This window comes from Heterodontus francisci, chromosome 44 (assembly GCF_036365525.1).
Source record: "Heterodontus francisci isolate sHetFra1 chromosome 44, sHetFra1.hap1, whole genome shotgun sequence".
NCBI classification, from domain to species: domain Eukaryota; kingdom Metazoa; phylum Chordata; class Chondrichthyes; order Heterodontiformes; family Heterodontidae; genus Heterodontus; species Heterodontus francisci.
Window position 1 is genome coordinate 15,738,026 of NC_090414.1, and position 15,866 is coordinate 15,753,891.

Genomic DNA, 15,866 nt, shown 5'->3' on the forward strand with positions numbered 1-15,866 from the left:
CAGGTTCTGTTTAGCAGCAGAGTGGAGGCACGGACTCCAGACTCTGATGGGGTGGAGAGCAAGGATAAGTTGCTCCTGGGTGAGACGCGGGTTTTCCTGTGCCAGCTCGCTCGCCAGTGACTCCCGTTACATGGGTGCAGGTGAGCAGGCTGGGCTCTTCCCTGCCCCGTTGTTGAAACTCCCGCGAGCACGTGGGGACTGGACTTGCACATGAAAGGTGGCCACTTGGGCATGATGCTGGAGGGCAACTGGTAGAATCCACACCGAGAGTCGGGGCAAAAGTTGACTACTGCGTGCACGGGCCGTCATCTGACTGGGCCTTCACTCCTCATAGCTTCCAAATGCTCTGAATACCCTTACACTGTGCACTGCGCTGACTGAGAGGGGATCACCTGCACCCACGTCAGCTAATGCTGCTGGAAAATCTGTCTCCAGGAAGCGTGCAAGTTTACGCACACGCCAGCCTGAACGTACGTGATCTCATACACATGCAGCACACACACACACGCAGACAGGTGTAGACACATGCAGGCACAGCGTGCACGTGAGGCACAAGTTGGATCCAGTGCATTGAGCCTCATTATTTTTTTTTGCTCTCCTTTCTCCCAGTGTACACTGCTGTGACTGGGAGCTCAGTGAGTGGAGAGCCAAAGCCTGTCTCTGGTCTAGAGCGCTTGGGGACTGCTTGCAGTTCACGCCTCCGCCTCCCAGCAGGCCTGTGCTCCACGTATCAGTTCACAGCCCCAGTAGCTCTGGGACTTGCCTGGAGAAACCCACTGCTATCCTGTTCTTGCAGCCAAGCAGCAGATGGCGCCTGTGTTCTGCGGCAGACAGCAATAGAAGGCAGAGGGGAATTAAACCAAAAACTTAACTTCATTTGACTTTGCCGATGATACCAAACGTGGAGGGGTGGCAAACAGTGAGGATGGTACCAATCGACTGCAACAGGACATAGAAAGGCTAGGGTGGCACAGGGGCGCAGTGGTTAGCACCGCAGCCTCACAGCTCCAGTGACCCGGCTTCGGTTCTGGGTACTGCCTGTGTGGAGTTTACAAGTTCTCCCTGTAACAGTGTAGGTTTCCGCCGGGTGCTCCGGTTTCCTCCCACTGCCAAAGACTTGCAGGTTGATAGGTAAATTGGCCATTGTAAATTGCCCCGAGTGTAGGTAGGTGGTTAGAGAATGGTGCGGTCTCTCGCTCTCTCTCTCCCCTCTGAAACTTAATACAGAGAAGTGTAAAGTGCATTTTGGCAGAAGGAATAGGGAGAGGCTATATGGACTAATGGCACAGTTCTAGAGTGTGTGCAGAGAGACTGCGGGGAGGGAGAGTTTGTGTGCATCGATCTTTGAAGGGGCAGGACATATCGAAGGAGTAATTAGCATCATATGGGATCTTGGGCTTAATAAATTGAGGCATTGAGTGCAAAAGCAGGGAGCCACAACTAGAGTCCACTTCTGGTCACCACACTTCAGGATGTGAGGGTCCTTGAGAGGGAGAGGAGATTTACTGCAATGGTTCCAGGGATGGGGGATTTTTGCTAGAAGGTTAGGTTGAAAAAGCAGGGGTTGTTCTCCTTGGAGCAAAGGAAGTTGAAGGGAGGCGTTCAAAGTTATGACAGGTTTAGATAGAAAAGCTGTTCCCATTAGCTGATGGTACAAGGACAAGGCAAGAGATGCCGGGGAGGAGGTGAAGAAGAACCTTTTCATGCAGCAAGTGGTAATGAGTTAGAACTCACCGCCTACAAGGGTGTTGGAAGCAGAGACAATGATTTCAAAAGGAAATTAGATGGCCACTTGAGGGAAATAAATTTGCAGGGCTAGAGTAAGAGAATGGGACTGATTGGATTGCTCTACAAGAGCCAACATGGACTAGATGGGCCGAATGGCATTCTTCTGTGCTGTTCTGACTCTGACTTCCTGTTTTACATTTCTTGCACTTCTGCCGGCTGTTCCTGATTTACATTCCTATGTCCGCATTTATAGTGAAGTTTGTCTATGTCAGTATTGCTATGACTGAACAGGCTGGTCTCTTTTGTCCAGTAAAGAGAAGACTCTAGGACTGACCTGATAAAGGTCCTTTAAGATTTAAAAAAAAAGAGTTTGATAGGGTAGATGCAGAGATGACATTTCTACTTGGAGACCAGCATTAGGGGCCATCAATATAAGATAGTCACTAATAAATCCAATCGGGAGTTCAAGAGGAACTTCTTTACCCAGAGTGTGGGGAGAATGTGGAACTCGCCTCCACAGGGAGTGGTTGAGGCAAATGGTTGGGTAGTGTCCCAGGCCCAACCACCTTCAGCTGTTCCATCGATGACCTTCCTTCCATCATAAGGTCAAAAGTGGAGATGTTCGCTAGTAATTGCACAGTGTTCGATCCCATTCGTAAATCCTCAGATAATGAAGCAGTCTGTACCCACACGCAGCAAGACCTGGACAACATTCAGGCTTGGGCTGATAAGTGGCAAGTAACATTTGTGCCATACAAATACCAAGCAGTGACCGTCTCCAACAAGAGAGAATCTAACCATTTCCCCAACATGTTCAACGGCATTACCATCGCTGAATCCCCCACTATCAACATCCTAGGGGTTACCATTGACCAGAAACTGAACTGGACCAGCCACATAAATACTGTGGCTACCAGAGCAGGTCAGAGGCTGGGAATTCTGTGGCAGGTAACTTGCTTCCTGATTGCTCAGCGTCTGTCCACCATCTACAAGGCACAAGTCAGGAGTGTGTTGGAATACTCTCCACTTGCCTGGATGGATGCAGCTCCAACAACACTCAAGAAGCTCGACACCGTCCAGGACAAAGCAGCCCGCTTGATCGAAACCCCATCCACCACCTTCAACATTCACTCCCTCCACCACCGGCACAGTGTGGCAGCAGTGTGTACCATCTACAAGATGCACTGCAGCATCTCACTGAGATTCCTTTGACAGCACCTTCCAAACCCGCGACCTCTACCACCTAGAAGGACAAGGGCAGCAGATGCATGGGAACACCACCACCTGCAAGTTCCCCTCCAAGCCACACACCATCCTGACTTGGAACTATATCACTGTTACTTCACTGTTGCTGAGTCCAAAACCTGGAACTCCCTCTCTAACGGCACTGTAGGTGTACCTACACCACACAGACTGCAGCGGTTCAGGAAGGCACCTGACCTCATATCAAGGATGCCTTTTTTAGCCAATCAAGGATAATTCTTTTGGCTGCTGCGAACCTTTTGGATTTACGTAGGGTAATACCCCTTTGTGTTGACTATTGTATTCCATGCTTTTACATTCCATGGTTCCTTATTTCATTTCGAGACAAATCTACATTTTGTTTTCAAAGAAGCTGTTTTACTGTCTGCCTTCAAGGTCTCACCCTATTACTGCAAATAAGCATTTTAAAACTTGACATAATCTCCCAGAATCCCTCTACCTTGACATCTTGTCTATGCTGTGCCCTATTTCCTAGCTTTTCCCACATTACCATACTACAAAGGGTTCTAATAAAAGTTAAATGTTAGTTCATGACAAATTAGTTGTTTGTTAAAATCCAGCTATTATAAACTGAGTATTCTGGTTCGTAACTTTTTAGTAACCTAATAATCTTACATGGCCTTATCAGTGACGCCAACATTCCTTGAACGAATATTAAAAAAATATAGATGCATTTAAGGGGAAGCAAGATAAACAGATGAAGGAGAAAGGAATATAAAGTTATGTTGATAGGGTGAGAGGGATGGGGGAAGCTCATGAGAGCCTATACACTGGCCTAGACCAATTGGTCCAAAGGGCTTGTTCCTAAGCTGAAAGTCCGATTTAATTCTACATAATTCCCTTAAGCGCACGTTATTCTACAAGCTCTGCGGAGCCTGCTGGAAAGTTGCGATTAATCTCTAGATACAGAACTCCCTGCGTGGTACAGTTGGCTTGAGCTGCAGCAAGCTGTTCAGACTCGAATGCTCCAGCTACAGTCCCTGCTCGGTGTTGTTAGCTGGGCCTAGCTCGGTGTCTGCATACAATCACTAAAGGACAACATGCCAAGGTTTGAGAAGGGAAGTAAATCAGCCAGAGTTCCGGCTCAGCCGCCATCTCTGCTAGATAGCACATGTCCCTTTCAAATAAAATTGGGGTCGGCTGTGATATCTGCTGCACTGGAACAGCCACTGGTACCGTTTAAAGTCCTATCTAAAGAATTGCCTCTTGCATGAAAAACTGCCTTTCCAGTAGCACCCTAAGCAGTGGGGAGCCTTGGCTCAACATCTCAACTGAAAGCTGGCAGCTCCGACAGTGCAGCACTCCCTCGGTACTGCACTCGGTGTGTCAACTTGGATTATGGGCCTAGGTCTCTGGGTCATTATTGGGTATATGTAAACCACCTGAACCCCCCACTCCCCCAAGCCCGAGCCCCTGGATTAGGTTCTGATTTGATCTTGTGTTGTAGTTGGTTTTAACCTGTACTGATGGTGACTACTGTTTTTGTTATAGTGGCAAAGCGGAAATCACTGTTCGACGACAAAGCTGTTGAAATCGAGGAGTTGACGTACATCATCAAACAGGTTCGGCAGATTAAACTGAAATACTGCATTTTTTTTTTTAACTGCCTGTTTTCTCCCCTGAAGAAAGATGGCCTTGCATTTCTATAGCGCCTTTCACGTGGGACCTCTGGATGTTCCAAAGTGCTTTGCAGCCATTGAAGTATCACCAACTGCAGAGCAGTTTAGGGTGCCTTACACTCGTGAAAGATGTTGTAGAAGGCAAGTCTGTCATTCCTGTGTCAGAGGGACCAAGTTATTGGCAACACTTAGAAAACCTAGACAGGCCTTAAAAGGGGTTAAAATGCGAGCCAGCTTTCTAGAGGGATACACGATACAGAGAGGAATTAAAAAGGAGCTCGTCCTGACTCCCTTTTTCATGAGAGCGCAGGGACAAACCGGGATGCCAGCATCTGCAGGACTGCAGTCAGGAGCCCCTTCTTCACACAGACTGATTGATAACTGGAGAAGGTGGGGGGGGTGTAGGATAAAGCTGTTGTAAGCTTGATAGCCCTCAGTAATCAGAGGACGCAGATTTAAGATAATAGGCAAAAGAACTGGGGGGGGGGGGGTGGTGGTGAAGGGGAAGACGAAATGAGAATTTATTTTTCACAGCGAGTAGTTGTGATCTGGAACGCGCTGCCTGAAAGGGCGGTGGAAGCAGATTCAATTGTAACTTTCACAAAGGAATTGGATAAAGATTTGAAGGTGAAGGGGGCTATGGGGAAAGAGCAAGGGGAGTGGGATTAATTAGATAGCTCTTTCAGCGAGCCAGTATGGGTACGATGAGCTGTATGCTTCTACGTTTTCGTCTTAAAAGGTTCCAGTTGCTCTTATAATTTGCTTCCGAATGGAAATTTGGCTTTTCCAGGATATAAACAGCCTGAACAAGCAGATTGCACAGCTGCAAGACTTCGTCAGAGCCAAGGAGAGCCAGAATGGCCGACACTTACAAACACATTCCAACACCATTGTGGTGTCCCTGCAGGTAAAAGCCCGCGCCCCAGCTACTCGTCCCCGAGTCTGTTTGAATGGCAGTGGTTTGCTTCGTGTCCATGGGTTTTGTTAGTGAGCCTACAAGTGTGAACGTGGCCTTTTATTAAAATTCATTCTTGCAATGTGGACGTTGATGGCAAGACTGACTCCCAGCACTGGTGAACATACCTTCAGCTGCCTGGGCCCTAAGCTCTGGAATTCCCCTTCCTAATCCCCTCCGCCTTGCCTCCTATAAGACACTCCCTTAAAATCCACCTCTTTGACCAAGCTTTTTGACCACCTGCACTAATACGTGGCTCAGTGCCAGATTTATTTTCTGGCAAGGCTCCAGTGTCTAGCGATGCGTTGCTCTGTCAGTGGACACTCTGTAAACGGGGCTTGTTAATTGCTGATGCCCTGAGAAGGTGGTGCTTAGCCCAGGTCACAGCACAGTGCGATCCCACTTGCCCTGAGCGCGCCAGAGTTCCTGTGCTGGCCGCTTTGATTTACAGGACAGCGTGGCGACGCTCTTCCCCGATGTTTTTAACATGTTGTCTTTTTCTTTCGCAGTCCCGACTGGCTTCCATGTCGAACGATTTCAAGTCGGTTCTTGAAGTGAGGACAGAGGTAACACTAACTTTAGTTCTAAGAGCTTGGTGAGTCGCCAGCTAAGCGCAGATCATTCTCCTACAGCCTGTGTCCGTGTGACTGAGGTAGAAGCCGCTCTAAGACGTGGCTGCTTTCGGTGTGTGAAAGGTATGCGGGTGGAAGGTAGAATGAATGCAAGTTGCCAATCATAGCAACGGGAGGAGGCCATTCAACCCCTCAAACCCCTTCTACCATTCAGTTCGATCATGGTTGATCTGTATCGTAACTCCATCGACTCGCCTTGGTTCTGCAACCCTTAATGCGCTTGCCCAACAAAAATTATCAATGGTTTTTTGGGCAGGGGATTCCTACCGATTAACACATCAGGGAAAGGGGATGCTGCATTTGACCTCAGTGGGTTCCTATTCCTGATTGCTATACAGTGACTCGACTGGACCATGTGCACGTGTGCATCAGGCTTGTCTCGGTTTCCTGCTCACTGTCACATGGCTCTGCCAGGCTACTACATGAAGAATGGCCAGCTGGCTGAGAAGCCAGAGGGAAGACAGCAGTGGAACCGTAGCCCTGCATGCGTCAGTGCCTTCACTGAGCAGGGGCGGAATTTTAAAATTTCTTATCTGTGGTGTTAAGGTCTGAGGGTCCTATCTCTCCCGTTTCCTGATTTGTAATTGACTTATCCCAACTCTGATCCGGTGTACTCAACAGGTAACTCCACTAACTGGAGCAGAAGCGCCCATACACAGTAAAACTAAGCTGCATCCTTTATCTCTGATCCCTATCTGTGAATCAGTCCAGCCCTTCCTTCCTGTACTAATCCTCTCCAGCCATCACCTCGTCCCATTAGCAGTCCCACTGATAGGGAGTGAAAGGCTGGAACGTTTAAAGCAGGAAGCAGGGACACTGAAGTAAATATTGCAGAGGCTTACAGACACTTCAGCATAACACTGGGCTCAGTGCGCAGACAGCTGTTATCAGGTCCCTCAGACACTGGGTCTTGGCAGTCACTCAAGAGATTCTTAGTGTGAAATAAAGTATGTGTCAGACTGAAACTCGCCGAGGTTCCATTGTGTACCTGCCCTGTGTTAGATGTATTGCATCCTTGGATGTGGGCAGTGGTTGGTGCAGATTGAAGCCATACTGTCAAGAACCGGTGCCAGTCTGTCATGCCAACTGAGGTGGCAGTGGGGCACTGAAGTGACTCTTGCAAGCAGCAGGTCAGGGCTATAAAGGGTCACCGAGAGGTCGTATCGGGCCTTCTGTTTAGTTACCTCTTGTAATCGGGAAGTGCTGATCCAAAGTTACTGCTTAGGGGAATTAAATGGGTGGTATAGAGCCTGCTGTCTGCCTCATTGCCAACTCATAACCCAGGGGACTTGGATGTCTCTGAGCTTGCCTCCAGGCACTCGATTTGTATATCTGGTTCTCTATGGATCACTGGGAGCTGCTCAAGTCAGAGAGCTGGACATAGCGGTGCTGTCTCAGGGAGGCAGCACATGTCACCGTGAGCCCGAGTTAAAGCAGCTGTGGAGTGGATTGCACATGGAGTGGGACCGGGATTGATTGTACATGAAATGTGCACGAGTGATCTTGGGGGTTGTAATTTCCATCTTGTGATTTATATGTTGTTGTTTTCCTGATTTGCAGAATCTTAAAATGCAGAGGAACAGGAGAGAGCAGTTCTCCCATACCACAGTGTCGAGCCTCCCACCTTCAGCTGCGAATGGTTACGGTAAGCATTGTCTCATTTACTGCCAGCTATTCCAGTTTCAGGACAGTGGAGTGTCTCACCCTGTCCTTTACTGATGCAGTTTCAGGATAGTGGTGTGTTACACACTCATTTACTGAAACAGGACAGTGGATTGCCACACTCTGTTCTTTGCTGGTGTGGTTACAGGGCAAATGAGTGTTACTGTCATTTACTGATTTGGATACAGGGCGTTTGATTACTGCCGGACAAATTTAAGAGGCAATTACTTCAGGAAACTATTGGCTGTGGTGGTGAGGGAGAGGACGACCGGAACTAAGCCTTTGAGCGAAACAAATTGGTTTCAGTTCCCCATGTTGAATGTGTAGCGCCTAGTTGCAAACCATGGGCGGCACAGTGGCGCAGTGGTTAGCACCGCAGCCTCACAGCTCCAGGGACCCGGGTTCGATTCCTGGTACTGCCTGTGTGGAGTTTGCAAGTTCTCCCTGTGTCTGCGTGGGTTTCCTCCGGGTGCTCCGGTTTCCTCCCACAAGCCAAAAGACTTGCAGGTTGATAGGTAAATTGGCCATTATAAATTGTCACTAGTATAGGTAGGTGGTAGGGAAATATAGGAACAGGTGGGGATGTTTGGTAGGAATGTCGGATTAGTGTAGGATTAGTATAAATGGGTGGCTGATGTTCGGCACAGACTCGGTGGGCCGAAGGGCCTGTTTCAGTGCTGTATCTCTAATCTAATCTAATGTCCGGCCAGATCCCCAGCATCCCGTATCATTTTAATACCCTTACGTAACTGAAAAATCTATCCGTCTTGGTTTTGAAAGTTTTAATAGATCACTCCCCCCAACCTGAAATTTGTTTACAGGGGAGAGAGCTCCAGATTTCCAGTACCCAGCTTTTGAATGAAGCACTGCTTTCTTGTACTTTTGACTAGTTCTGAACTGATGGAAGGTCACAGACCTGAAACGTTAACTTTGTTTCTCTCTCTGCACATGCTGCCAGACTTGCTGAGTATTTCCAGCATTTTCTGTTTTTATTGCACAAACTATGGGTTGTACTTGGTGGGATTTCGACGGTGAAGGGCTGATTTGATTGAAGTTCTCAAGATATTAAGGAGAATTGATCGTTTCTCTCTACCGACTGTCTTTCCACTGGTTTGTAGGACTAATGAAATGAGGAGAGGATTGTAGACATTTGGAAATCTCTTCCACAAATGGCAATTGATGCTGGATCAGTTAATTTTAAATCAGCGATCTTTGTTCCCCATGATCTCATTGAGTGGTAGAAGAAGCTCCTGTGCCTATATTCCTATAGGTTAAGAAACCCTCCTTCATGCAAAGGGTGTAAAACCCTCCCAGAAAAAGCAGTAGATGCTAGCTCAGTGATAAATCCACGAGTGATAGACTTTTGCTAGCCAAGGATTTAGAGAGATATGGAGCCAGAACAGGTGAATGGAGTTAAGGTACAGATCAGCCATGATCTAGCTGAGTGGCCTCATCCTGCTTTCCTGTTCCTGACATCACCCCTGCGCGGCCTGGCTCTCATTTTAAGGTCCTGCTCCTTTGTTCCGCCACCAGAGGAGAGATGTTTCTCTCTATCTCTTTAATCATCTTCAACATTTTAATCCAATCACCCTTTAATCTTCTACACTCGAGCGAATACAAGCCCAGTCTGTGCAACCTGTCCTCAGAATTTAACCCTTTCAGCCCCGGTACCATTCTGGTGAATCTGCACAGCACCAAGACCAATATATCCTTCCTGAGGTACGGGGCCTGGAACTGAACACAGTTACTCTGGATGGGGTCTGGTTGCAATAATGTGGCACTTATCCATCTCCCATGCACTCTGCGCTTCCCTATGGGAATGCGGCTCCAAGGAGATGCGGCCTGTGCTGCTGTCATTCTTTTCTCCCCTCCCCCCCCCCCCCCCCCTCCCTACCCACCCCAGGGCATCGGTGGGGGCACCAGTGCTCAGCATCTTCCACTACCACGTGGCTGCTGTGCCACAGAGAGGTATCTCAGCCCCATCCCGTCCTGTGGGGAACAGGAACCTCTGCACATCGAGCTCTTCTCCACTGAACTGGCTCGGGAGCTGGGGTTGAGCAAAACACCATGCCCAGGAGTATGTTTGCGCACCCCCCCTGCCCACCTGCCATGGCTTCCCGACGATTGCATGGCCACCCCTCCCGTACTGTTTGCTAATGTCTCTACCCCTGTATGCCTCTGTCCACAGGAGGATCAGTGTTGCTGAAGGACGATGCACGCAGGTCGGGGGATGTTGCCATTGACATGGACACTAAGACCAGCCAGCAGTTACAGCTCATTGACGAGCAGGTAAGGAGTCCCAGGCCTGGCCTCTGCCCCCAGGGTAGAAACATTTCTTCCTTCTCCCTACCGACCCCTCGCCCCCGCCCCACCCCTCCTTTACCTGAGTACTGGCTGCACAGCTGGCCTGTTTACATGCGTGGGCCCCGACAGTGGGCCTGACAGTTTGTTATTCGACTCTGGTAGGCATCGCGGTCCCACCTGATCCCCGATGCACGCACATTCCCGTCGGGGTCACTGAGCAGCAGCACAGTGCCCTCCCTCGCTGAAGGATACTGAGGCCAGTTGCAGTGCCCCCTGTTGCTGTCCCCGCTGAGATCAGCCGACATGGGCACAGGCCGCTCAGCTTGGGTACCACACACCGGGTGGGGGGGTGGTTCCTGCCAGGGCCCTTCTGTCACTCCTGCCCTGAAGCTGTCTGTAGTGAGAGCCATCTGGCCACTACAGAACACTTGGTGTCGCTGAGAATGTAATAGTTTGCTCTGGGTAGCCCGGTGGGGTTCGAGCCTGGGCCATTCATACCCGTACCAGCAGGACAGTGCCATGTAGTACTTGAGTGGGGGGGCTGGGGGGCAGTGGGTTCAAGAAAGCACGTTGCAAGGCTCCTCTGGAGGCCCGTCAGGCTGCCAGTCGCCTCGGCTGCAGTGGGCCTGGCCGGGTCAAAGGGGGGAGGTGCCCACCAAAGCAAGATTTCCCCCCCTCCTCCATGGCGCACACTCCATGACCAACCGCCTGGGACCCCCCCTCTCTAGTAGGATTGAGCACTGAGAGTGCAGCCTGTGTCACTTGGCGTCTTTCCTCCCTCAGGATTCCTACATTCAGAGCAGAGCAGACACGATGCAGAATATTGAAGCTACGATCGTGGAACTGGGCTCCATATTCCAACAGCTCGCACACATGGTTAAGGAGCAGGAGGAAACCATACAGAGGTGAGGGGCGGGGTGTGATTGGGTTAGGGTGTCAGCTCAACCAGATGGCCCAGAGTGCTGTTCAATGCGGAGTAAAAGTTGGGTGGCCCAGAGGGTTGGCACAGATAAGACTTGGTTTGGGTATCTGGAATCTTGGACCACGAGAGAGGCCATTCAGCCCATCATGAATTTGGAGCTACCTTTCCCTCATGAGTTTCTACCCTCTGCCCCGACTCTCTGGTTTCCCCACAGGGTGAAGCATCTTGCCAAACTTGACCAGTCTTCATGTGAAAATCGGGCTATTTGACCATGAAGGGCGTCGCACCCAAGCTTGTTCCTGAAGCCCCTCCACTCCCCCATTTCCTTTCTCCCTCCCCTCCAAAATGTGCGTTTTCCAGCTGGAGTTGCTGGTTGAGATTGGGGTGGGGCAGGAAAGCCCCGGCAAGGCTCCCGCCTCGGCACGGCCCACGGGATCGAGCTTGGTGGCCGACGTTTGGGATGCGGAGCGAGGGTAGGTGGTTGGAGGGACGGCGGGCCAAGAGATTGTTCAGACTGTCGGAGGGCGGTGGGGGGAGGGGAGGGGTGGGGTGGGGTGCGTGCTCGCGTTTCGCTGAGCCGTGTCTGGCTGCTGTCGCCGCGTCCAAACTGTCACCTCCCTGCCCGCAGGATCGATGCCAACGTCGAGGACACGCAGCTGAACGTGGAGGCGGCCCACTCTGAGATCCTGAAGTACTTCCAGTCCGTCACCTCCAACCGCTGGCTGATGATCAAGATCTTCCTCGTTCTCGCTGTTTTCTTCATCGTGTTCGTGGTGTTCCTGGCCTAGAACCAGCTCCCAGGCCCCTCCCGAGGTGCTCTCCTCCTTCATGGACTTGGCGTCGTAGGCTGCGAAAACACAAAGAGCAGATCTGAACGGACTCCCGAACCACCGCACCCTCTTTCCCTCCCCCCCCCCCCCCCAATCCCCTTCCGGATTTCAGCATCCGGCCATTGCCGCCTGGTGCAGTGCCAATCACCACCACTGCCAGCCTTTTCCCCCATCTGGAGCAAAACCGGAAAATTCCGGAACTGCACAGCAGGCCCGTGGGTATCTGAAAGGGCCTGTTAACCTGTGAGGTCTCGACCCCTCTGTGGGACATTTCGAGACGCTGCTGTATTGTTCCAGCATTTTCTTCACCCTGCTTTGCCGGATCTTCAGTCTGCAAAACCTGTTGATGGCACCGGAAGTTACTGTAAACAATGGTTACCAGCCAAAGAGACAGACTTGCCGCATCCTTCGAACAGACTGTTTGTTTTTTTTTTGACTTGTGCCTCCCCTCACCCCATGTCCTTTGTCTGTTCCTCACCAGCTAAGTGACTCCTCTTTAAATTAAAAGCATGATCGTGTGGCTGCTGGTCAGATTTGCCATTGAAGGGTTGCCCAAGTTTTAGCTAGTGACTGTAGGCAGGGCCACCTGAGGTTTAATGCAGACTGACTCCCAGTCCGCATCGTGCCGAGAGCTGGAGCTGTTTGTGCTGGTGTTTTTGTTTTGACCTTTTAACCGCCCACCTCCAACCTTCACGCATTGACGGACGATATCGTAACTGGGGCTGGGTGTTTAGAGTCAGTTCTGGGGTGAAGCTCGTCTCTTTGCTCTCTTTCTCTCCACACCTCAGAATGCCCCAGGTCTGAACTTTGAACTTTGTTCCCTGCCCCCATCACTTCCCCTGAAGCGCTGACCGGTGCTGGGCATCGATTGCACGGGAAACTGGCTCCTACCTCACCCAGTGTCCTCCACATGGAAGCCCAGTGAGCGGCTGTTCCACCCCGGAGGGCATCACAGACGAACCCATGCTTCCGAGCAGGGTGTGTGTCACTGGATAGTAAGGAGCTTGACCCTTGACTGATTTTTATCCCCATCCCGAGCTCTCAGTAACTGCCCAGTAACAGGTTGGAGTTTGCATAAAAGAGCTCTTAGCCGAGGAGACATCAAAATACAAGAAAATGAGTCCTGAGAAAGTTCTGGATGATTCTGGAAAGTGTCTATCCTCACCCAATAAAATTTTTTTTTTTTTTAAAGTGATTGGGTTATGGATTACATAACCACAGTCAATCACATTTCATTCTGCCAGGGCCTCGAAAGTCGGGGACAGTCCCTCTTCAGTGTTTTCAGTCAGAAGCAGAATATTATTGCAGCTTGCCTACATTCAGTATTGTGGAGATGTCAGTGGGCAGCTCCTTCTGAACTGTTCCAGAGCATCACAGCAGTCAAGGAGGGGTGAGAAATGAACGGGGAGGGGTGGATATTAGAAGAGAAAGGCGGGGGTGGGGGGGGAGGTGGGGGAAGTACCCCCCCCCCCCCTCCCCTCGAGTTGCTGCTTAATCCCATATATGAGGAGTCTTTCCGCAGGCTGCTGATTTTCCATCAGCCTTGAACCCTCCAATCACTGTGTGCTCCCAAGCTCACGGTTTGAAGCAGTCCCAGTAAAGTTTGAATGAATCCCTCTGCAAATGTGAAGCTTCCCTCCTGAGCAGGGAGCGCTGTCTCTGATTCAAGTATTTCCCCAAGTGTGCTGCACTTCGCCGAACCACCGCGCACAATATCTATCCCCCAACTCCCTCTGCCAACCCTAGTTTCTCCCCCTAGCCCCCACTCACCCCACCCCTACTGAAGGAGCACTGACACCCACTCCCACCCCCTACCATCCAGCTCCTTTTTCAAAGCGGCCATCGGGGAGACTGTTAACCAAGCACCCTCGTGACCTTAGCTGACCTGGATCGTGGGGATAGGGGGAGAATACGGGGAGGTGAGGTGGGTGGGGGGGGGGGTCACTGGACAGAGGTGTTTGGACCCAGTGCAGTGCCGTAACACTCTCTAACACGTGGGTCATTGGGAATGCCCTCCGCATCAAGGCTGTCCGGGTGTTCACTTTAAGAATTAGTTGATTACTCTTGGAGAGGACTTTTATTTTTAAGCTCTAATCAATTCGATTTTTAAAAAATGTAATTATTTCTTAACTTAAGATGTAACAAATTATTATTAAACTAGGCTCCTGTGCTTGCAGGTATAATTCTCACTTGTTTTGCATTGGTTGTAGCAGTTATTCCAAGTCTTGCAGGAAAGGTGCTTGATTGTTAGTGGAACGTTTACCAAATGCCGGCCAGCTTACTGAGAAAGGACTTTCGGCCGTTTGCGTTACAGAGAAAAGGGATTCGGACAGCTCGCGTTTGCAACCTCCGTCTCTCTGCACCTGTGACTACTCCTGCTAACGTCCCGGTCACAAACCATCGCTGTCTTCCAAAGAGCTGGGACTTGCGCTTCTCAAACGAGCGGACTGTGCTTCTGAATCGGGGGAGGCAGGGGCAACGTGGGTTGATAGGTTGGAGAACACTCTGTGCATTAAAAACCGACTCCTCGCTGTGCAGGCTGGTGCTCGTCTTTCAGTCGGGCCGGGACAGACAGCAAGATCTGGACATGCAGCACCATCTAATCTCCAAAAATAATACTGGATCTCCCCGGGCGCTCCTGCTGTAAATGAAGCCTTTTTGCTCTTTGTATTTTTCCCAGGAGCAGGTTAGTGGGAACTGTATAAAACTGTACATAAATTGCCTGTATGTCCGTATCTGTAGATTAGTTCGTTTATCTTTTTTTTTCATTGTTCTGCTAAATCTCTAAGTTGCTGCCATCTGGTCACAGCTCCGGCAAGGTGACCCCATTCTTCCCTGCCACCCACCCCCCCCCCAACCCCAGGTCCCTGATGTCCTTGCTCTCGTTTGCAGTGTTAGAGTCAGAATCTCTGCCTGCATTTTGTGCATTGTCAGTGTATAGCTGTGTTAATTGAGTTCACGTTTCCCCATCCCACCACTTTCAGTTTTCTCTCTCTCTCTCTCTCTCACAGTCACAGACACACAGCTCGTTCTGGAGTGTTTTTTCCAGGGGTGCCCTCCGACAGTCTAACCTCTGACCAGCTGTTCAGTGAGGGTAGACTTGTTGCCTAACCTGTGACCCAACCCTGTCTCCACTTGACACACTTGCACTTTCCACCTTCATTCTGATCAAAGTCAGGAACCCTACTCTCCTCACTAACCCTCACACCGGCCCCAACCTCCCTCCCATGGCAAATTGTCGCGTCCCTACACCAGTGGTGGAACCTATGATCTTCCTGTTCTGTGTAGCTCCATGCTGTGCTGTGCTGTACTGTAGCGGGTGCTCTGTGTAACCTCTGAGCTTCAAGGACTAACTCCTACTTCCCTGCCCATCCCACATAGTGGCCTTTGCACACGGTGACACCTCCACGTCCTGCCACTCCAAGGCTCAACAACAGGGGCTGAGTGAGCGCCTGGAGTCACAGGTGGTGATGAGCGGAAAGTACTGGTTCTGTCTCATTCTGTGTGAAAAGTCCCTTCATGTTGCTATTTTTCTGCTTGGGAGTGCATCTCTGTGATATAGCACTATTGTAATATATGCACTAAATTTATTTTAAGAAAAACTAAAATGTATTCATTTTGGCTCAAAGATTATTTCCCCCTCCTCCACCAATAAAACATTGTGTTAAGCATCTTTAGGATCCCCAAATTCAAAACTGGATTTTTGGCAGTATGTGCTTGAATCAAGGTGATGGCTGGGATGCTTTCCTGATTTTCTGTCAGATATTCTCGGGCAAAAACTGAGGGCAAAAAACTATAGCGCAATAATAGTTGGGGATTTCAACTGGGATACAAACAGTGTGAAGGGCACAGACAGGACAAAATTCTTGAACTATTTTCAGCAGAGCTTTTTTAGCCAGCACGTAATAAGCCCAATGAGAGGGGGCACAATTCTAGATTTAGTCTTCAGTA

General features: G+C 50.1%; 1 protein-coding gene across 3 annotated transcripts in view; it reads left to right on the forward strand.

Annotated features, from left to right (window-relative positions):
• Positions 1-15,595, forward strand: part of stx5a (syntaxin 5A) — a 61,206-nt gene extending 45,611 nt beyond the window's left edge. For 2 of the 3 annotated variants that reach the window (XM_068021734.1, XM_068021732.1), the window contains exons 5-11: positions 4,483-4,553; positions 5,401-5,517; positions 6,075-6,131; positions 7,758-7,842; positions 10,048-10,148; positions 10,947-11,068; positions 11,714-13,850. In XM_068021734.1, the coding sequence (XP_067877835.1) occupies positions 4,483-4,553; positions 5,401-5,517; positions 6,075-6,131; positions 7,758-7,842; positions 10,048-10,148; positions 10,947-11,068; positions 11,714-11,873 (713 nt within the window). In that variant the 3' untranslated portion in view covers positions 11,874-13,850. Of the gene's footprint in view, positions 1-4,482; positions 4,554-5,400; positions 5,518-6,074; positions 6,132-7,757; positions 7,843-10,047; positions 10,149-10,946; positions 11,069-11,713; positions 13,851-14,092 lie in introns of those variants that run through there. The other variant, XM_068021733.1, reaches the window with a different exon arrangement.
• Positions 15,596-15,866: the final 271 nt, after the last annotated feature.